Source organism: Trichomonas vaginalis, chromosome I, assembly GCF_026262505.1.
Source record: "Trichomonas vaginalis G3 chromosome I, whole genome shotgun sequence".
NCBI lineage: Eukaryota > Parabasalia > Trichomonadida > Trichomonadidae > Trichomonas > Trichomonas vaginalis.
Genome location: NC_067203.1, coordinates 22,866,853 through 22,887,827, shown reverse-complemented (window position 1 = coordinate 22,887,827; position 20,975 = coordinate 22,866,853). Strand labels below are relative to the sequence as shown.

Here is a 20,975-nt window from a genome sequence, read left to right as displayed (position 1 = left end):
TGTGTATTGAAAAATTCAATACGAACAATTAGAAAGGGTATTTTCAAAAATTAACTATTCAAATTAAAAACTATTCAAATTTTGGTATTAATTTCATTTTAATAAATGCTTTTCTAGAATCATTTTATAATTGAATTCAATTCATTTCTCACGTGCATCTGTATCTTACAATATTAATACATTAATAATTACTATTAATTATGAAAATAAAAAAAGTTTCGATATCGAACTTTTGAGAACTAAAAAAAATCAATATTAAGATATTGGGATGAATATAAAAAGATATAATAACATGATACAATTGAATAACAATGACAAATTAGCTTTCAAATTCAGAAAATAAATTCAATGTATATTTTCTATTTATCGAACAAATATTGCTGCTGCAAATATTTTAGATTACAAAATATAACTTTTTTACTTTTTCGTTTTTTTAAATTGAAACACTATACAAATTTCTGACCATTCAATTTAAAAACTTTATTGTTAAATATTTTATTAATACCAATAAAGTTCAATATAACCGCCACATTAGTTTTGCATTCCTAATTTATGTCAACATCATAATTTGTTGATAATTATATAATCAAATGATCAAATACTCACGTGACAAGATGATTAAATGCTAATGTATTGAAATCTATTAGTTGATCATCCATAATTTCAACTTATTGATCATTGAGTTAACTTTGTACTCACTTTATCTTATCCTAATGCCACATTTTTATTTAATGACTTGTAACAATCAAAAAAAATCATTAGACAGCAATATTCTTTACATTTTCAACTTAAAACTTAAAATAAATTCAGAAATCATTGAATGCCTCAATAAGTGTTTTTTACAGAACCCACTAAATAAATGAGTCATACATTGCATGACCATATCCAAAATAATACATCCCATTTATGATGAATTTGACGAAATATTGAATTTTTACATTGTGAGTGAATTTGTTGATATTCACAAATTTTGTAAATATGCTTTTTAACTTCCATACTAAATATGTTCCTTTTTGTTCTCTCTTTTGAATTTTGCCATACAATTTTACGTTTTTTACAGAATCTTTTTTATTGAACCTAGAGCATCATTGGAATTGAAATGAATGGTCTCTTTTTTTGATTTTAAAAAATTACAGGTCATGAGATAAATTGAAGCTTATTCTTGCAAATATGATTAGTCATTTATAATATGTCTATATTATGCACAATATTCGCGAATTTTCAAGAATTATCTGGCATAGATTTGAAATATTCCACAAATGTAATGAATTCATATAAATTTTCCTTTAAAAAATCAAATATTACATAAAAATAGAACTATGGATTTATCAAAAAAATTATGATTTAGTATTTTCTATGATAAAAAATGTATTTTTTTATTTCATTTTCTAAATTTTGAATTTTTTTTTGGAGAATTCGACATCCTGATTTCAACAATTCTAGCCCAAAAATATTCAATATTTAAGGTGCTCTTTACAAATGACTATTTTTAGTATAATTCTAGTTAAATTGGGAAATTTTTTGATCAAATTTCAAAAAGAGATTCTTCAAAACAATGCCACTCAATAATTTACAATTCATAATGTATATATTTGCGTCGTCATTATTGTAATCCTTTATCATGTAGAAAATTTGTAGAAGTGACCGTTTAATAATAATTAAATTTAGATAAATGAGCCAACTTTCTCTTTCATCTTCAAGTGAGATCTCCAAACACCATACCAGTTCAAAGAGCCTTGTTGATTCTTTAAACCAGACAAGGCAAGAATACAATGAAATCAAGTTAAAATATGAAAAGTTACTAAAATTAGCTGAGCAACAGAGCGAAAGTTCATCAGTTAGTGGCAACAATGATGGAGTCTCAGGTCAATACAATCAGGATTCTAATTCAATTGAATTACAGCAATGGAATCAAATGTGGACAAGATTAATTTCCATGATTACAAAATACATTCCATTCCCTTCATCACCTTCTCGTAGTGATGCAGAAAAAAGAACCATTCTTGTAGATTTAGTTTCACAACTTTGTGACAGAGTACAAAATCCTTCCCAAAATGAGGAGTATATAGCATTAAAGAAGAAATACAACCATGCTAAAAAGAATCTTCATGTATTAAACTCAAAATATGCTGAGTTAGTCAATACAGTTCATACAAATTCAAAACTTTTGAACGAAAGAATCACAAAGGCAAGCAAATCAAACGAAGATAAGTTTACTCAGAAGCTTGATGAACTAGGTGAAATCTTAGCTCAGCAATTAAAGCAAGAAGAAGAATTGATTAACGAAAGCAACTACAGAAAGAGTAGTTTAAAGGCAGCCTTAACAAAGCTTAAGCGTAGACACTACGACAGCAGCTCTACAGATTCATCTTCAGATGATGACGAAGAAGAAATTCCTGTCAAGCGTTCTAAATCTAAAGTTCAGAAGTCTGCAAGCAAGCAAAAGACAACAACACAGACAAAGTACTCTCGCAGGCTCATTGAGGACAGCTCTAGTGATGATAGCTATGAGGAAGAAGAGGAAGAAGACGAAATTCCCCAAAGATTTTCTAAATCCAAGAATTATTCAAAGTCGAAGAATTATTCGAAACAAAGCTTCAGCAAACAAAAGATTCTAAATAAAAATATGTTTTCAGATTCATCCGAATCAGAAGATGAAATGGAGGAAGAAGAAATTGTTGAAGTCAAACCATCCAAATCAAGAAAATCCATCAGAAAGTATGAGACCGATGAAGCAGAGAGGATTGTTGATGAAATGGCTTACCAATCAAAGACAAAATCCTTCTCTAAAACCAACAAATCTCATCAGATGTCTGAATTAAGGAACAAAGCTGGAAACCACATTAATGATTTAATTAAGGTCACTAATAGGCTCGGGAAGAATTATAAAAAGATAAGACGTCAGATTGTTTCATCAGATTCTGATGATTCTCCCAGCCCATCATTTTCAAAGATTTCTTATGTTTAAATAATTTTCCATTTGTAACTTACAAATAAACACTCTATTGTTATTCTTATTCTTCTAAATATTGTAATATTTTAATTGCAATTTTTGAATTTTATCCTGAAAACACATGACAAATGGTTTATTTGCATATGGACAATCCAGTTACTTAAGAACAATCTTCAATAAGTGAAATTATTTTCTTCATATCTTTTTTTCACATGTTCAGAAAAACTTAAATGGTAAAGAAAGTAATTCATTAAAACGAACATATTTTTATCCTTTATGAATCAATATTACTATAATATATGTGGCAATTGTCTCGGTTTTTAAAGATTTAAAGACCGGTTGTGTAAGCTTAGTGTTAGTTTCGAGTTAGTTAATACAATTCATCCATTGCTTACTTATTGTTTTGTTGAAATTATTATAGTGCTATTTTTTTGGAAGAATTCAAGTAAATTGCCATAATACACTGAAGAAAACAAATCACAAGAAATATGAAGATGTTGGAAGTTCCGCTGGGACCTTTGCCTCTGAAGTAGGGCATGGACCGAAAATTACTAATTCGTTTTCGCCATTTCCAGCGTATTTCATAACACTGGCTTGGTTGCCACTACGATACATGTAGTTCGGAGCAGACCAAACGTTGACAAGGAGTTTATTGAAATACCATTCGTAACCCTGCATAACAAGCTGGTGGGAACGTGTTACGAAGCGAAGGCCATTGAGGTGACAAAATTCGCGTGTTGGTCTTTCGCCAAATAAGTGTCCAGCGCCTCTTGGATTTGGACTCCAGCAGCAGTCGTCTGGATCACTCCATGTAAGGTCTGCAAATGGTCCTGTAGCTGGTACATCTTCAACACGGTATATAGAGTTGATTTTGTCGATGAGAGGGATCTGTGGAGAAAGACCACCATGTGTTGAGAAGATTTCACCATCGATAAGGGCGCAGTATGGAAGAAGGTCAAATACTTCGTTGCATAAGTTCCAAACTCCGATGTGGCCATATGTTTGAACACATTCGGCGTAGAAACCGTACATTTGGTTAACTTGGCGGCACTCGTGGTTACCACGAAGAAGGTAGACATTTCCTGGATAGCGGAGCTTAAGAGCAGCTAAGTATGAAAATGTAAGAACGGAATAGTATCCACGGTCTACATAATCTCCCATAAAGAGATATTTGGTAGTAGCGGGGTCACCACCAGCTTTAAACAATTCGAATACATCATAAAGCTGGCCGTGTACATCGCCACATATTGTAATCGGAGAAGAAATTTCGATTAAGTTGCTTTCACAGGAAAGAACTTCCATAAGTTTCATAAGCAATTTAACAAGTACTTCTTCATCAAGTGCCTCACCACGGCAAATTGTGGCTAAGATCTCATCAAGATCAAAATCACCCATATTTGGAAAAAATGAAGAACGATAGAGATCAATCGGCCTTGATTGTTTTGGAATATGGAATTGTGATGTATTCTGAACAGCAATAAAAAGTTAATAACAAATTCTACCTCAAAATGAGGTTTTAAAACTTATTGCTCCGAATTGTCGTTATTTGCTATCATTCCTTGGGCATGATGCTAATTTTGTTCAAAACTAAATGCATTTCACAACGGTAACTCACGAACGCTGTAATTCAATGCTTGAAGAAAATATAATTAAAATTCGATACAAACAAACATTTATTTTTTATGAAACACACATTTTTCGTCCCCGACTTGCGCTATACGCTCACATTGTGGACATTTGACAAAGAATGGTTGGTCATTAAAATTCGGATCCAAAGGAAGATGATTAATACAGAATTTATATGTTGGAATTGCCGTATTTAGGCACGTAGGAAAAGTACAAAGCTGAATCGGCTCAGGTAAATCGTCATCTTTACATTCTTTGGCCAATTGAGTAGCTTTTTGCCTTTTGTATAAAACAAACTCTTCAGCATTAGGTAATGGTGATATTTTTTCTGAATACAATAATGGACCCGAGTTTTTAGAATTCTTTGCTTTCATTCGGCTCATAACGATTTTTTCTAAAGATGCTGATAGAAAAGCTTCTTTCAAATCATCGAATACAGGTTCTTTGATATCAGGTTCATCAAGAGGAAATCTTTCTGTAGGTTCTACAGATATAATTTTACTTTTTGGAATACGTAGAGTTAGAGCTGGAGTAGGGACATAAACGCCTGTTAAAACATCAATATTGCATTCTTCTAGTGCTTGTTGAAATATGGAACTTTGATCCATTGTAATTTTGGGGGAAACCACTTTTATTCCCCTAAATTTCAAAGATTTTCTTTCTTCCCAAAACAGACTCATTTCAAGATTTCTACATCTTTTTCATAGATCAGTTGCTTTATTAAAACGTCTAAATAAACTTAGAAAAGAGATTTTTTATCATGCTGAAGTAAATATTAGATATTTTTATTGATGAAGTTTAATTGGCAAATGAAACAAACGAATCTTCCTCTTCTCCCATTTCTTCTGAGAATTGGATCTCCTGACTCATACCAACTTTGCAAAAGATCAAAGAAATCAGGATAATAAATGTTGAAATAAAGAATAAACAAAAGAATGCAATTGTTATATACATTGCAATCTTTTCTGAAGTCGAGAGAGGAGGAGTTGCAGTTGCAAGGTGTATAATAATATTTTCATATGAGCATGTGGATAAATTTACTTTACCTGATACATTTGCAATAATACTGTCCTCTGAACTACCTATAGTATCAGTTATAGCGTTAGTACACCATCTTTTCAATATTAATGCTGTTAATGAAGATACTTCAACAGGTTTACTAATATTAATAAAAGCAGCAGCAAATATTGTAGCCCTAGTGACATTGCTCATGTTTATAATTGCATTTGAATCTGCAGAATTTGTAGAAATTCCGAGAGAGTCAATTGTGACCTCTAGTGAGTTCTGAATATCTATTACAGGGGCTGAGATAGATTCATCATAGCTATAATCAACCTGTAACTTGTTGAACGAAATATTTGTTACATCATCAACTAAAATGAGTGTAGATTTTTTGCTTTGAGTAATATTATTATCAGTAACTGTTCCAGAACAGCTCGTGATATTGAACAATGATGCTGAGTCACCATTACAATTAGTAATCACATTTTGAGTGATATTGATTGAGGAATCGATAATATAGAATAAGCCCTTTTTCAGTGATATGTATGCAAATGTATTGTTATATATTAATGTTGGACTGGAGGTTATCATTGCTAAATATTGTGAATTACTCGAAAATTTCACATTGATAAATTTACAATTCTGAATTATTATACTCGAGTGATTGACATCATCAACACTCTCTTTAATTGATTGATTTATAAGTGATTTCTCATAAGTAATAGATGCATCCATTTTCACAATAGAAGAACCAATATTCCTAAATTCTGTATTAGATAAACTTAAATGTGAACCTCTTTTGACAAAAAATAATGGATCTAATGTTTTTGAAAAGATTGATTTGCTAACTTTAAGTGTTTCACCAGTCTGAGTAGTCCTAAATGGTGACCCATTGAAGATTTTTGCAAGTGCAAGAGAGGAAATGGTTCTATTTAATAACATAAGAATTTACTTTTTTTCTCAATAAAAATTATATTTTATTTCCCTATACGAATGAGAGGTAGGGCAACGATAGAAAATTTTTGGAAAAAAAGTTCGGAGATCTTAAACGTATCATATTCCCTGCATGGTTTGGTATCTTCCGCCATGCGTTGTGCCAAACATATTGACACTTTCCAATAATTAATTTATGGTATGAGTCACAGAGTTAGATTATAAAAAGAAAGTAAATAATTGCAATTAGAAATCATATATGTCGGAAATCAAATGTTGATGAGCAGAAACCTTTTACTCATCATAAAAGAGATAAATCACTAAAGATTTGTATACATTAAAATTTGATATTTGGTGCTCGAAAACTGTCCGATGGGACTCCTCCAAAATGAACCAATCTATCGCTGAGGACCAAATTAGATGATGTGGATGGTGTATTCTCTAATTCTAACTTAGGAAGAATGGGAACAAAACGATTGACGACAACAACATGTCAAACATAGATTAAATATCTATGAATCAATAAAGTATACGTGCATTGAAGGTGATAACAATCACTTGAGGTTTATAACTCTTTGACTAAATTATGCAATAATTAAATATAATCATTTTTATATTTTTATACTGATAGTAATTAATATACTATCCTGCTTAATAAATGGTATGATCAAATTTATTTGAAAATTTAATTATGTATATGAAACTATGTCTTCTATATAAAAATCAAAATTTTCGGACGAACCTAGATTGAACCTTTATGAAAATCTATCATTTTTGTTAATTGAGTTAATATGAATCTTTTACATATGTATATATAGCATTGATAGCTTATATAATCATGGTTTATTCCATATTAACATATTTTTTCAGTTAAATTTGTTAATAATATCATGTAACAAATTAATTCAAGATTAGAATGTCTACAAAATGCTAACAAATAAGAACAAAATACGATTTCTCGACTTAAATTTTAATATGGAGTAGTTTTTCGTTTAAATCTAATTAAAAATGAATAAAAACTTATCTTGTACTATTTTCATTCAAAGATTTTAATAATGTAAATCATGCATTTTCATAATTCAGTACAGTTCTTTTTAGAATTAAAGTTGATGAGGATGATATTTGTGATTTAAAATAATTTGTTAATGTTCACCTTTTATTCATCACCTTGTGGTATGCCCTAAAGCAATAGCATTATCAATTCTGCTGAATTGATCAACTCAAAATTCCAAAAAAAATTTAAAATTTCAAAAATGAAATTAAACAATTTGAATTTTCACATGAAAAAATCAATTTCGAAAAAAAATTTGGAAAATCAAAGTATTTGATAATTAGTCAAATAATCAATTTACATCGTTTTTACTCATAAAAAACAACTAATTTTTGATTTTGATATCATATTTGATAAATACTCATTCCAGAGTTGACGTAATGTATTAATTATTGTTAGAGATATTGCTTTCGCAGCAAAATTCTTATTTCATGAAAGAAAAAAAAATGATTTTATTCCAACAAAAACAAGTAAACAGATGAATGGAAACGTACTATATTTTCATAAATGTAGTAATCAGCGTGTCAGCTTTTGTTTATCATGTTCGAGTCAAAATGTATTAACTTGTAATAAGAAATATTCGAAGATTATATGAAGTATTGAGCATTCTTTGTAGAAATATTTGTAATTCATTACTAACATATATAATAAAGTTGTTTTTTTTTCCTTATTGCAATAATTTTGTCTGATTTTAATAACTTTTCATGTATACGAGTTGTGTGAATATGCATCATAATATGCGTAAATATACTTATTTGCGACGAATAATGTGGTTGCATAATGGAGGTGCTAAAATTTTGATTTTTAATATGGGGCTTTGGTATGTATAATCATGTTCTTATCTCAACGTAGGAGTATTGGTGCAATATGATTAAAATTTACGAGGTTGATCTTAAATTGAATAATTCTGGAGTATAAATCACAATGCAGCTAATTCTATGTTAAAGATAGCTACAGATTGTAGTAATCAATTAGGGAGTACAAATTCATTCTTTCATTTCTGTCGTATTGAGCAGAAAGGAAGAGATCATAACCCTAGGAAAAAAAGCCCAAATTTGTCACTTTTCATAGTACGTTAAACTCAATTCGCTCGGCGAATGCCGAGCACACGTACTCATCATTCAACATAATATTCTCATTCTTTGGTTATTATAGTGCCAGACAACACAAGATTTCAAAGAATTACTTGAGTTTTCAATTAATCTTAATCCGATTTTAGATTTATCGAGAACTCCATCATCACAATCACATACTTCAGTGCGGTAACTACAATTATCCATATACAGAAGGAAGTTCTTTTCGAACAACTCATTTGGAGTCTGTTTTGGAAAGAACTTCTTTCTGTCCGACTTAATTTCATAGTTCCTGATCAACCAAAAGACAGAAACCACACACTATCTACTTAGGAAAGGAGTTCTTTCTAAATCTTCCTTAAATTGAGATTTTACGAGAGATAACCCTTCTATTGCACTTAAAAATGAACATTTTGATATCTTTAGTATCACACATGGTCATATATAGTATTTCATCTACATAAATACATTCATCTTTCGAAGTCTCTCATTAAATGGGAGGCTTCGAAAGATGAATCGTTTTATTCATACAACTTTAAATCTCGAACACATTTAGAGAGTGAGTATATCATTTTATTCTTGTTTTGAGTTTATTCTGATTCAAAATTGCAGTGAAAACAGAAGTTCACACATCATATCTGAATGTGAGCTCATCTATACTTATACGATCTCAATACCTCCACTCTAAGCATAAGAGGTGAAGTTATATAAAAATTATCAGATGCGTTGAAGTCTCAAAAGTATTGCCTGAATGCTTGTTTCATATTTGTCCAAGTAGTTTCAATGAATAAATGTATTGTTTTTTATAATTTCGATTTATTTTTAGAAAATATTCAATATAAACCTTTATTGTGATATTTACATCTCATAAATTCTCTGTCTAAATCATATAAAAGCGCGTTTTACCCCTATGAATCAAGAAATTCATTCAATATTCATGGTATATTTATTAAATTTATACGATTTACTAATAATCAATATTATATCCTCATAAATAGCAATATATTTTGGTAATCTATGATAATCATATACAATATTTGAAATCAAATTTTCATTAGTTTAGGTTCCTTGTTAATAGTAAACCATTATATTTATTACTAATAATAAAATCTATGTGTCGTATTGAAATTCAATAAAATTACTTATTCGGTCCAAAAAAACAAATTAGATAAAATTTTTCTTTTTTTATGTAATTTTTGTTTTTCATTTTTCTCAAGATCCTAAGTTATGTTCTAACTTTTGACATCATATCCTATCATGCTAGGCTATATATTATAGCATATCCAAAAGGCAAGGAAATCTATCAGAGAAGCCTTTTGGACCTATCGTTGCCCTACCTCTTACGAATGAGTACCTCAAAATATTTAATGATCAGTAGTAATGCCTTATGAAATGCTATAAAATGAACATATAAAAACCACTAATCAATTTCGATTAAATAATTTCACTCAAAAAAGTTGGAAATTAGGTGAACCCCAATAAAATTATCAATAAAACTTGAAATTAACAATATATTTTATGTTGAATTGTAATTATTGCAATTAGAATACTTAGATGTAAGTTATCTTGTACTCATTGGATGCATGTAACAAACCTTAATATGCATTACTAGCATAAAACCGCATTAAATTTCAAAACCCCTTTTAAATGTTAGTATTTATCAATAATAATCTATTATGAAGGTTAATCATCTTATAACTCAGACATAAATGTAGAAACAATCACATGTTTCGGAATAATTTAGCCATTTATAAGAGATTTCTGCTAGATAGAGCTGAAAGCTTCACTATAAATAAAGATATGATCTAAAATCGACAGAATATGACAATTATGTAAAAATATCTTTACCCATAGTGAAGCAAATTACCTGAAGAGTTAATACAGTATCATCATTAACGTCTAATTGAAATGAATTATCAAATTGCTAAAAAGTAACAGTGTTTTCAATATAATTCATATACACAAGCTACACATTGCATAATTCTTGATGTGCAAGAAAATGTTGATATGACTTCTTACACTGTTTCGCAAATTGAATGCAATTACTGTACGTTTAAAAAACAAAAATGAGCAAAACACTTAAACAGGATAACAGGAATAAGAATTACATAAAAAATACAGACGATTTGAACAACATTTTCTTTTCCAAGTCATTTCAGTTGTTCCTTAATGAATTTGATCAATCACAAGATACAAATGCAATAGTTAATATTCCACCAATGAAAAATGAAATAGAACCTAAAGCAGAGGCTAAAACGTCATTCAATTCTCGTATAACTGAACTCAGAATTAAGCGAAATCATGACAATACAATCGCAAATCACAAAGAACAAGCTAGCACTCTCGAAAAGCACATGAAGCGTCTTGAAGAGTTATCAAAGAATAACCAAGATAATATTGATGATGCATTTAAGAAAGAATCCGCAGAAAGAGCTGAAATTCCTGCTTACATTCGTCATGAAGAGGAAGATTTAGAAAAGATGAAGACAAGAAGAAGCGCACAATCTCGTAAAGGTATTGATATTGCAAATACTGTAAAGCAATTTGAAAAGAGATTGAAAGAATCTCAAGAAAATGGAGAAAAGAGAGCAAAGGAACGTAGAATGCGCCTTGAAGGAAAGAAGCCTAAATAATACATTATAGAGGATATCTCGAAATACAGAATAATTATTGATATTCTGTCTCTTCTTTGATAATTTGTTGTTGTTAAATAAAATATTACTAAGCTGTTTATCTTATACTTCGTTATTTGCGTTTCTTGCAGATACAAAGAATCTTTACAGTTGCAAATTAAAAATTTGTCACTTTTTATTGCATGCGGAGAGGCGACGGGGATCCAGGCCATTCTGGAGATCCTCTCTCAGCGTTTATTAATGAATTTGGTCGTAAAAATCAGGATATTAATGATTTTTCTCAAAATTATGACAATTTAATTAATCAAAACGCAAATACAGATAGCTTGCAAGAAAAGCCTATAGTTTTTAGACAACCATATGAGCCATATTATCATGCAACTAATACTGTATATTCTCGACCATCACATATTCCATCATTTCCAATTACTAACAATATTTTCGAGCAAAACTCGCCAATTAATATAGAGACGTCATCAGATTCAGATTCATTCGATCTTAATGATATAGATTTATTTAAAATGCAAAATATTAGAACTCCAACTAATTTTCAAATGGAAATCCATCCATCTTTTGAAATATCTCAGATGAAAATCGAAAGAGAGAAAATAATTCAATCTCAACCTGAGATTTATATTGAAAATATTCAAAAATCAATCGAACAAGAGCCACAGATTCATTTAAATCACACACATTCTACAACAGAAGTCTTCGATTTACCACCTCAAATAGAAGAACCTGTTCAATTTGAAGAAGAGGAAGAAAGATATTTTGAAGGCCATTTAACATCGACATCAGACTTAGATTTACAATCAGTACAAGTTAGAACACCAACATCAGCTAAACTAGCATCTCCAAAACCACATTCTTCGGAGCATCATCATCATAATTCTCAAAAACAGCAACAACAGGGTTTAATTCCTCCACCACTATCAATACAAGAGATGAAGACGCCAAGTACATTACAAGGAATCCGCCATCACGGAATATATTCCAATGTAACACTCAAAAAAGTTCCAGGAAGGCCACAAATGACAGATGACTTCATAAGAAACGCTCTTAATCAGAAATCTGCTAAGGAGGCACCCCCTCAAAAGCCCCTACAGAACTGTTGCGTTGCCGCAGCAATGGGAAATTCGTTTAGACCTCTTTACACCGAATTTGGGAACAAAGAACCTCCAAAAATACATTGGATGTCATTTCCTGGTTTGAACATCTCTCCTTTCGAAAACCCGCCTACGAACACTGAAGAATACATCGCGAAACAGAAGAAGAAACAAGAAGCTCAGCCAAATGCTGTGGAAAACGAAGCAATCGCAATTAACTACTGCGAAATATGCAAGACAAGATTTACTGACGCTGTTGCACATAGAGCAAGTGAAAATCATATTAAATGTGCTCGTGGATGCAATTGGAAGGAACTTGACGACTTATTTAAAGATATCAACGAGAAATTTGCCAAAGAATTGGATTCATAGACAAATTTATATAGAATTAGAGTGATATATCTCAGAACTACTCATATTGATTGCTTATTTCAATGAAAAAACACAAAATATATTCAAAATATATTAGTCACTTTTTGAGAGGAGGGACGACGATTAAAAAGTGAATATATATATTTTAATAGTTGCTTGATACTTTTTCGGGCTTATTTATAAGCCCGTAAAAAGTGTCACAACTATTATTTTATCCATATTTATTCATATTTTGGTTCCATTTCAATTTATAGCGAACTAATTGTAGAAATGCACCAATGTATTCTTGTTTTCTTCTCATTGTACATATTTCTTCTGATTAGTCAAACCAAAAGATTCTGATCAGATAAAATATAGCGTTATTTGATGAAGTTTTGTAAATAAAATCATGTATTGTTATATACCTTTTAAAATAATTTTTTTTATTTTTCCTTCATTTGTTGCATATGCTTCAGGTTACAATCAAAATCCAAGAAGATAATAAAACTATCGCTCACAGATCATGAATATAAGATTCAAAAGATATTGGAAGCATTTGTTAGAGTTCTTCGACTAATTTCATAGCAACTCTTATTTGAATACTTTTGGTTATTATATATTTAAAGCAAAATCAAACATTTATTAAAAATGACAGAAGGTAAATTGAAAGGAATTAGAAGAATAAATTCGTCTGGATCAGGTCAAGTAAGACTCGAAGAAATGATGCCTAAGCAACTTATTATCATCGATTATGATGAAGTTAAACGCAATGCAGAGAATGATTTTATCGAAGGACGCTATGACGACGCATTAGAGAAATATTCTCAAATAATTTCACAATATGATCCAGAATTAGTTATTGTTAAGTTCTTTAATTATGGATTGGAAAAGCATTTGCCAAAATATTTAATGAAAGTTTTTTGGAGTGGCCAAGCGACAGTTCACATTACTCAATTACTGATTTCCATCCTTTCGAAATACAAATTAAACGACAGTGTTCATAACTTTGTAACAATTGTAAACAATGCACAGAAAGTTAACAGTGGACAAATAAGTGAAGCAGAAGATCCGAAGTGGTCTAAATACAAGGTTCTTTATCCTACGCTTAATATTGATACAATCATTGATATGTTAAATCAATGCGGATATCAAAATGAAGCTTCACGTATTAGAATCAGTAATAGAATTTCTGATTATGACATCCAAGCCTTAATCTTTGAGCAGAAAAATTATCTCGAAGCCGCAACAAAAATTCATAACTCAAGTCAGGATCCAAATGGAAAGCATTTACTTCTGAAATTCGGACCAACATTACTTAGTCTTGATAGCGCATCAGGACGCTTGATTTCTCAAGCAGCTTCGATTTATTATCGAAAAGAAGCCCAAAACGACGGAACAGAGTTCGTTAAACTACTTTGGGGATATCCAGCTTACTTGACATCCTTCCTAAAGGACGCCATTGCTGAGAAACCGACTCCGCTTTTGGTTACTTTGTATTTAGAGTTAATTCTGCCATCCAAAACAAAAACGATGTTCAACTCAGACAACATCTCAAACGAGACCGCGTTCATTGCAATTATCAAAAACAAAGATATTCAATTTAATGAAAACCAAATCCTTTCAATTTGCGCGGAAAACAAATACGTGTTAGGTGTTGTATGGATCTTGACAAGAAAACAATTATTCCATGATGCAATTACTTATGCTTTGAATAATAATTTGGATGACAAGAAATTAATTGATTATTGTCTTGAAGTAGAAGCATCAATACATCCTAAAGATTGGAGTAATCTATTTGCTATATACACAGGTGAACAAAAATGGGCTAAATTACAAGGTTTTGATAATTTCGTTCATTTCATACAAAAAGCTGTCATAAATACTCTCAAAGTCAGAAATATTGACTTTGTTTTCAGTACTTTGTTGAAGAATCCATTAGTTACCTTCAAATTCATAGATAATAATATAAAGAAGGCGCTTGCAAACTTATACAATGAAAACAAGAGAGTTGTTCATGATCAGAAAGCCATCCAAGATCAAATAAACTCAATAAAGACATCAGAAGAAGTTCAATATCCATTAATTTGTTCAATTTGCCAAAGAAAGATTACATATCCATGCGCAATATTTAAGTGTGGCCATATTGTCCACCAAAGTTGCTCAGGAACAGATAAAAACTGTTGTCCGATTTGCAAACACATTGATCCTGCTGTAAACGTCAAAGAAAGATTCAACAATGACCAGGAAAGCGATCATGCATCAAGAATAATAATCTCAACAGTATTTCAATGAGATAATATTTCATTTTGTTTGATTATTATTAAAATTGTTTAATATAAATACTTTCTACTATATTTACATTTTATTATTAACTCCTTGGATCCATGGTATCTTTTTTCAACATTTATTCAATATTGAATTGAATTTTTATAATAAATTTTCATATATAATGATGCACATTGCTTAGTTTTAAGCAATCTAAGCCTGTACAAGGTTGGAAATAAGCTATTATAGGTCAGAGAGTAATATTCATTTCAAAAGAATCATTAATGAGAGACATCGAGCTTGACTTCTCTCAAACTTACATTGTATATTTCATAAATGAGCTAGTTTATCCAGGAATTATTAAAACATGACAAATTTCGAAGTCAAATAGATTTGTAATGACGATTTCCATGAACCCTGAACGGTCGAAATTAACAACCACATATATTACTTTGATGCATCATAATCTAGAATGATAAATATTTCATATCACATTTGTAATAAAAAAATAAATTGTAAACGTAAGAAATGGAAGCTGTTCAGCAACTTATTGCACGCATTAGACAAATTTGTGATAGAAATGCAGTCGATATTGAATTAGAACTCACAAACTATGACCGTAAGCACAACGGTATCATCTCCCCAGTCTCTCTTCATAGATGGATTTCATCAATTGGTTTGAACTTCACACCACAGCAAGTCCAAACCCTTGCAGATGCTTTCAAGAAGGGAGAAGGTGTTGATTGGAAGTCTCTTCAGCAATCAATTGAACTCTCAAAGAGCTATAACAATCAGCCTTCTTCAAGAACACCAAACTGCACAGAAGAACTCCGCCGCTTCGGTGGTGAGCTTGCCGTCCGCAGACAAACGATCCGTGAACTTTTGAAGCCTTTCGATCAAGCAAACAGAGGCAAAGTTAATCCTAATGACTTCTACAGAGCATTTGGCTGCTCCCCGCTTACTAAAACTCTTGTTAAGGTTTATGCCGATACAGTTACAGGCTACATCGATTATTTCAGACTTCAAAATGATGTCCAGACTGTTTCAAACAAACCAGTTAACCCAGATGCTCCTATCGATGAACTCCCAGATTGCTTCGTTGCAGTATGGAGATACATCAAGTCTCGTTCTGTCGATTTGTATGGAACATTCAACCGCTTAGATTCATCGAACAGTGGCAAGATCCCAATGGATACTTTCATTTCCGCAGTTTCATCAACAGGTGTTTCCCTTTCTCCAGTCGATCTTCGTGACATTGCTTATCCATTCTTCCAAGAAGACACAGGATACTGCAATTACAAGCAGTTCATTGCAACAATCGAAGCCTACAAGCCAAGAGTTGCTGATGATTCCGCCGAACAGGAGAAAGTTGAATCCAAACCAAGAATTTCAGTTGACAAGCTTCTTGATGATATCCGTGCTATCATCATTAGCCGTAGAATTCATGTTAGCGACTACTTCGATCCACTTGCAAGACATGGAAACCCAGATTCCTGCCCAATCCGCGTTTTCGGACAAATTGTTGCCTCAATGCAACTTTCTCTCTCTAACGATGAGATTTTCGCTATCGCAGAGAACTACAGACTTCAAAATGGCGAAATTGACTACCACAGATTCGTTTCTGACATCAAACCACAGCAGACAATGCGCTCATCCACAACAATCAAGGATGTTATTGGAAATCTCAAGCAGTTCCTTGAAACAAACCCAACAACACTTACACAATCCGCATCTCGCTTCGACCGCGCAAATACAGGCGAAATGACAGTCGAACAATTACAGTCTGCACTCGGAATGATCGGTTTCGAGGCAAATCGCGAAGATTTGAACCTCATTTGCCAACAATATCCAGGCAAGAAGTTCGCAACTGTCTCCTGGCGCGATCTCTGCAAGTCCGTTGATCCAGAAGATGCCGAACTCCGCCTTTCCGCTCGCAAACCAATCGAAGAAGGCGCAGTTTCCGCAAGAGATCCATCAATGGCCGCAAAACCGCCAAAAGCACTCAATCTTCTTCTTCTCAACATCCAGAAGAGCGCCAACGTTTACTCCCTTCAGTCACAGTTCGAGCGCAATGACAAGCGCCGTAGAGGATGTGTTCCAAACCAAGTTTTCCTCGATGTCTTACTTGACATGCAGTTGAACCAATCCGAAATCCGCGGATTGATGTCTTTCTTCAGAGTCACAGGCTCTCCAGAAGTCAACTACAGAGAGTTCATTTCCGCAATCAACCACGCAACACCAGAGGAAGAACCAGAGCCAGAGAAATCATACCAACAAGAGAAACCACTTCCAGATTTCGCTCCAATTGTCCACAACTTCCTCCGCAGATTCAAGAACTTCTCAAGGATGAGAAGACTCTCTGTCACAGACATATTCGAGCCATACGATCCACAGCACACAGGATTCATCCAGGTCTTCAAAGTCGCTGCTGCTTTCAACAACGTCCAGTTCACAGCGATGAGAGCTGAGATGGAAGACTTGTGCTCTGCATTCAGAGACTCAAGAAAGAAGGAAATCTTCAACTACAGGTTATTTGAAAGAGCTGTAGAAGCAGAAGATATCGACTCCGAAGCTGCAAAGGCTGGATTATCTGGAGAACCAATCAGCGCAGAAGTAAACAGAGATGCAATGGCAACATGCTTGCAGATCAGAGACAGATTGGCTTGCAAGAGAAGAAGAATTGCTGTTGCTTTCGTTGGAATCGAAGGAGAAACTATTCCATCTAAGGAATTCCAGAAGAGACTTGAGGACGTAGGAATTGTACTCCGCGCCGGCCAACTCAACGCTTTGTTCAGAAAGTACAGAGTTGGAATCACAGACGAAATCAGATGGAAAGACTTCTGCAAAGATGTTGAGAACAGCAGAACAATTGGTGAGTAAAGTTATTTGGTTTTTACACTATTATTTTCAGTAATTAATTTAATTTAACTTATTTTTGATGTAACAAAAAAAGAAATCACTCTTCTATTTCATGAATAAGCTAAGATCATGTTGGTTTTAAAAAATAAACTGTAGACGTGAAGCGCCGTTGGCCCAATTGGATAAGGCGACTGCCTACGGAGCAGTAGAGTCCAGGTTCAAGTCCTGGACGGCGCGATTTTTTCCTTTTTAATCCAAACTGATTCCAATTTTGATCTACTACTGATTTCAGAATCTAAACATTACATTTTAAAGATATTTTTTTCACTAATGAAAATAAATTCAAGAATGAATAACATTTGGAGACAATTAAAATTAGTGATTGGTTTTGAACAAACATATATTTGAGATAATACAGTAATACGGACAAATCCGTCACCAACATGTCCAAATTCTTCAAATTCATCAATATCGGAAGTCGAAGGGATGTAGTTATTTCCTTCGATTGTGACTGTGTTAGTGAAAAAGTAGCCAGAAGGATGAATGCTGGTTTTCAATGATTTCCCATTACTATCCATTGCGAAACATCCAATATGTCCACTAATAAACGAGCTTCCTCCACCACCACCCGAAGTTGAGTAAGTATTTCCCATTACCCCTCCGAAACCTCCGTAATATCCTCCACCACCGCTTCCACCAGCCGCAGCCGCATCTGATCCCTTTTCTCCTTGGAGTATTTTATAGCCATGCGTTTGATTACCACCATTTACATACTGGAGAGCGTGTCCTGGGAAAATAAGTCCAGGAGTTCCTTTAACACCTCCTCCATGACCACCAAGACCTCCAAACGTCCAAGCGCCACTGCTTCCACCAGCTCCCGCAACCATTATTCGATCATAAACTGTCGCATCAGTGACGTCACTTTTTTGAATTCTCATATCTGTAGAACCTCCTGATCCAGCCGTAGGATTGTCATAATTTGAATTATCATATCCGCCTTTAGATCCTCCATTGAATCCCGCAGTTCCAACGGTAGATGACCCAGCTACAGTGTTACCTCCTTTCGTTCCGACATAAAAAGTAAAAAATGTTTCTTGTCTCAACTCAATATCACCTCTAGTATATCCGCCTTTTCCACCGGGATAGCTATACTCTCTACCAACTGTATTCCCTGCACTTGCTCCCCATAATTCAACTCGATATTTTCCTCTATGAAATTTAGTTTTATAAATTCCATTATTAATACCTTGAAATGCGAAACAAGAAAACCTTTTATCATTTTTAGTTACATTAATGACATCATTGCTGGGACTATAATATATTTGACATGATTCCTGCATATTTTATGTATTCATTAATAAATCAGGCAATCAATAAAAGGATTATGCTATTCATTTCTTATACTAGTTTCAAGAATTGAATTAAATGCACTGAGAATAAAATTCAAAATTTCATTCTTATAAAATACGTGTCACATCAGTTCATAATTTGACTTATATACTCAATAGTATAAAAGACGCAAAAACAGTTTATAAACTCGACTAAAACACTCAATCCCGAAAGAAAATCTTTTTTTAATCTAATATCCTAATATTTCAAAGTAATAATGTGCCAATTCTTAGACTTTATGCATCTTTTATTTCAAAAATGATGGACTTCTTCAAGATATTAAATATTTTAGTTGTCTATCTACATTAAAAGAGGAAAGTATTTCATTATAACAATCAGTGTGTTCTCAATAACCATATGTTTTGTTAAAGATATTGAGATTTTTTCGAAATGATCAAGAATATCATGAATAATGCAGTTTTATTCACTGATGAAAATGAATTCAAGAAGGGATAGAAATAGACGTATGTTATATACTATTGTATTGCAAGAGCACTTATTCAAATCACTCAATATAGTAATACGAACGAAACCGTTTCCGACATGTCCCAGTTCTTCAAAACCATCAATCACGTTCGAGGCAGGCATTTCAGAGTTCCCTTGAATTGTGAACGTATTTTTGAAGAACAAACCAGAAGGGTGTATGCTAGTTCCCAATGCTCTTCCTTGATCATCCATTGCAACACAACCTGGATGACCACTTATATAAGAACTTCCTCCACTCCCTCCTGACGTATATTCATCAGGATAAAAAATAGCACCACCTAGTCCACCATAATATCCTCCACCTCCGCTCCCACTTGCAGAAGCTCCATCTTGTCCTTTTCCTCCTTGGAGAATTTGATTTCCGGTTGTTTGTGTTGCACCTTTGACCAAAGGAAGAGGTGAATCAGATGATATATTTCCAAATGTCCCATTGATTCCACCCCCGTGGCCACCAAGACCAGCACGAACATAACTACCACTGCTCCCACCACCACCTGCTACCATGATTCGATCATAAATGGTGGGGTTGTGTGAAGAATTTTTTCTAAATCTTATATCAGTGGATCCTCCTGATCCAGCAGAAGGACTATCTCCATGGCTGGTATCATATGCTTCAATAGACCCTCCATTAAACCCTGCAATTCCAACAGCCGATGATCCTACAGCAGTGTTACCTCCTTTCGATCCAACATAAAAAGTAAAGAAGGTTTCTTGTCTCAACTCAATCTCACCTCTAGTATATCCACCTTTGCCACCGGGATAATTGTATCCAGGGCCAATTGTATCTCCAGCACTTGCTCCCCATAGCTCAACTCGATATTTTCCACTTAGGAATAATGTTTTATAAATTCCATTGTTAACACCTTGAAATGTGAAACATAAACGCTTTTTATCAAATTTGGCTACATAAATGGTATCATTGCTAGGATCAGAGTATTCTAAACACGATTCTTTCATATTTGAGATGTTGTATCAACAAATCAATTAGAAACATCAGTTCTGTTTTAGTTTTTATACTTTGACATAATATTTGAATAAAAGACACAGTTTCGAAAGAAAAACATGTAAATTCGAAATATTCAAAGAGGCCTATAGTGGCAATAAGAAATGAAGAGGTATCTCATCGTTGTAAACAAATAAATAAGCATGAATATCAGTTAATTCTCTTCAAAGATCCATTTTTGAATATTCAATTAATCACAAATTGAACAAAAATATCATGAATTATGTAGCTTTATTAATTGATGA

General features: G+C 32.7%; 10 protein-coding genes across 10 annotated transcripts, besides 1 other annotated feature; 5 read left to right on the top strand and 5 right to left on the bottom strand.

Annotated features, from left to right (window-relative positions):
- Positions 1-1,672: 1,672 nt before the first annotated feature.
- TVAGG3_1033880 (uncharacterized protein) lies at positions 1,673-3,024 on the top strand (the record flags this gene model as incomplete). Its single annotated transcript, XM_001316390.2, has 1 exon — positions 1,673-2,968. One exon carries the CDS (start codon positions 1,673-1,675, stop codon positions 2,966-2,968), a length of 1,296 nt encoding a protein of 431 aa, XP_001316425.1.
- Positions 3,025-3,225: 201 nt separating this feature from the next.
- TVAGG3_1033870 (serine threonine-protein phosphatase family) lies at positions 3,226-4,372 on the bottom strand (the record flags this gene model as incomplete). Its single annotated transcript, XM_001316389.1, has 1 exon — positions 3,431-4,348. The coding sequence occupies one exon, from the start codon at positions 4,346-4,348 to the stop codon at positions 3,431-3,433; it is 918 nt and encodes a 305-aa protein (XP_001316424.1).
- Positions 4,373-4,626: 254 nt separating this feature from the next.
- Positions 4,627-5,187, bottom strand: TVAGG3_1033860 (uncharacterized protein; the record flags this gene model as incomplete). Its single annotated transcript, XM_001316388.1, has 1 exon — positions 4,627-5,187. The coding sequence occupies one exon, from the start codon at positions 5,185-5,187 to the stop codon at positions 4,627-4,629; it is 561 nt and encodes a 186-aa protein (XP_001316423.1).
- Positions 5,188-5,347: 160 nt separating this feature from the next.
- On the bottom strand, positions 5,348-6,539 carry TVAGG3_1033850 (uncharacterized protein; the record flags this gene model as incomplete). The annotated part of the gene is made up of 1 exon (XM_001316387.1): positions 5,378-6,523. The coding sequence occupies one exon, from the start codon at positions 6,521-6,523 to the stop codon at positions 5,378-5,380; it is 1,146 nt and encodes a 381-aa protein (XP_001316422.1).
- Positions 6,540-8,635: 2,096 nt separating this feature from the next.
- Positions 8,636-8,683: a mobile genetic element.
- Positions 8,684-10,704: 2,021 nt separating this feature from the next.
- On the top strand, positions 10,705-11,271 carry TVAGG3_1033830 (uncharacterized protein; the record flags this gene model as incomplete). The annotated part of the gene is made up of 1 exon (XM_001316386.1): positions 10,705-11,271. The coding sequence occupies one exon, from the start codon at positions 10,705-10,707 to the stop codon at positions 11,269-11,271; it is 567 nt and encodes a 188-aa protein (XP_001316421.1).
- A 182-nt stretch (positions 11,272-11,453) lies between these two features.
- On the top strand, positions 11,454-12,749 carry TVAGG3_1033820 (DBF zinc finger family; the record flags this gene model as incomplete). The annotated part of the gene is made up of 1 exon (XM_001316385.1): positions 11,454-12,749. One exon carries the CDS (start codon positions 11,454-11,456, stop codon positions 12,747-12,749), a length of 1,296 nt encoding a protein of 431 aa, XP_001316420.1.
- Positions 12,750-13,376: 627 nt separating this feature from the next.
- Positions 13,377-15,075, top strand: TVAGG3_1033810 (regulation of SNARE complex assembly; the record flags this gene model as incomplete). The annotated part of the gene is made up of 1 exon (XM_001316384.1): positions 13,377-15,020. One exon carries the CDS (start codon positions 13,377-13,379, stop codon positions 15,018-15,020), a length of 1,644 nt encoding a protein of 547 aa, XP_001316419.1.
- Positions 15,076-15,242: 167 nt separating this feature from the next.
- TVAGG3_1033800 (EF-Hand calcium-binding domain-containing protein 6-related family) lies at positions 15,243-17,897 on the top strand (the record flags this gene model as incomplete). The annotated part of the gene is made up of 1 exon (XM_001316383.2): positions 15,522-17,873. The coding sequence occupies one exon, from the start codon at positions 15,522-15,524 to the stop codon at positions 17,871-17,873; it is 2,352 nt and encodes a 783-aa protein (XP_001316418.1).
- A 231-nt stretch (positions 17,898-18,128) lies between these two features.
- On the bottom strand, positions 18,129-19,192 carry TVAGG3_1033790 (glycine-rich protein family; the record flags this gene model as incomplete). Its single annotated transcript, XM_001316382.1, has 1 exon — positions 18,155-19,192. One exon carries the CDS (start codon positions 19,190-19,192, stop codon positions 18,155-18,157), a length of 1,038 nt encoding a protein of 345 aa, XP_001316417.1.
- Positions 19,193-19,547: 355 nt separating this feature from the next.
- On the bottom strand, positions 19,548-20,684 carry TVAGG3_1033780 (glycine-rich protein family; the record flags this gene model as incomplete). The annotated part of the gene is made up of 1 exon (XM_001316381.1): positions 19,662-20,684. One exon carries the CDS (start codon positions 20,682-20,684, stop codon positions 19,662-19,664), a length of 1,023 nt encoding a protein of 340 aa, XP_001316416.1.
- Between the last annotated feature and the right edge of the window lie 291 nt (positions 20,685-20,975).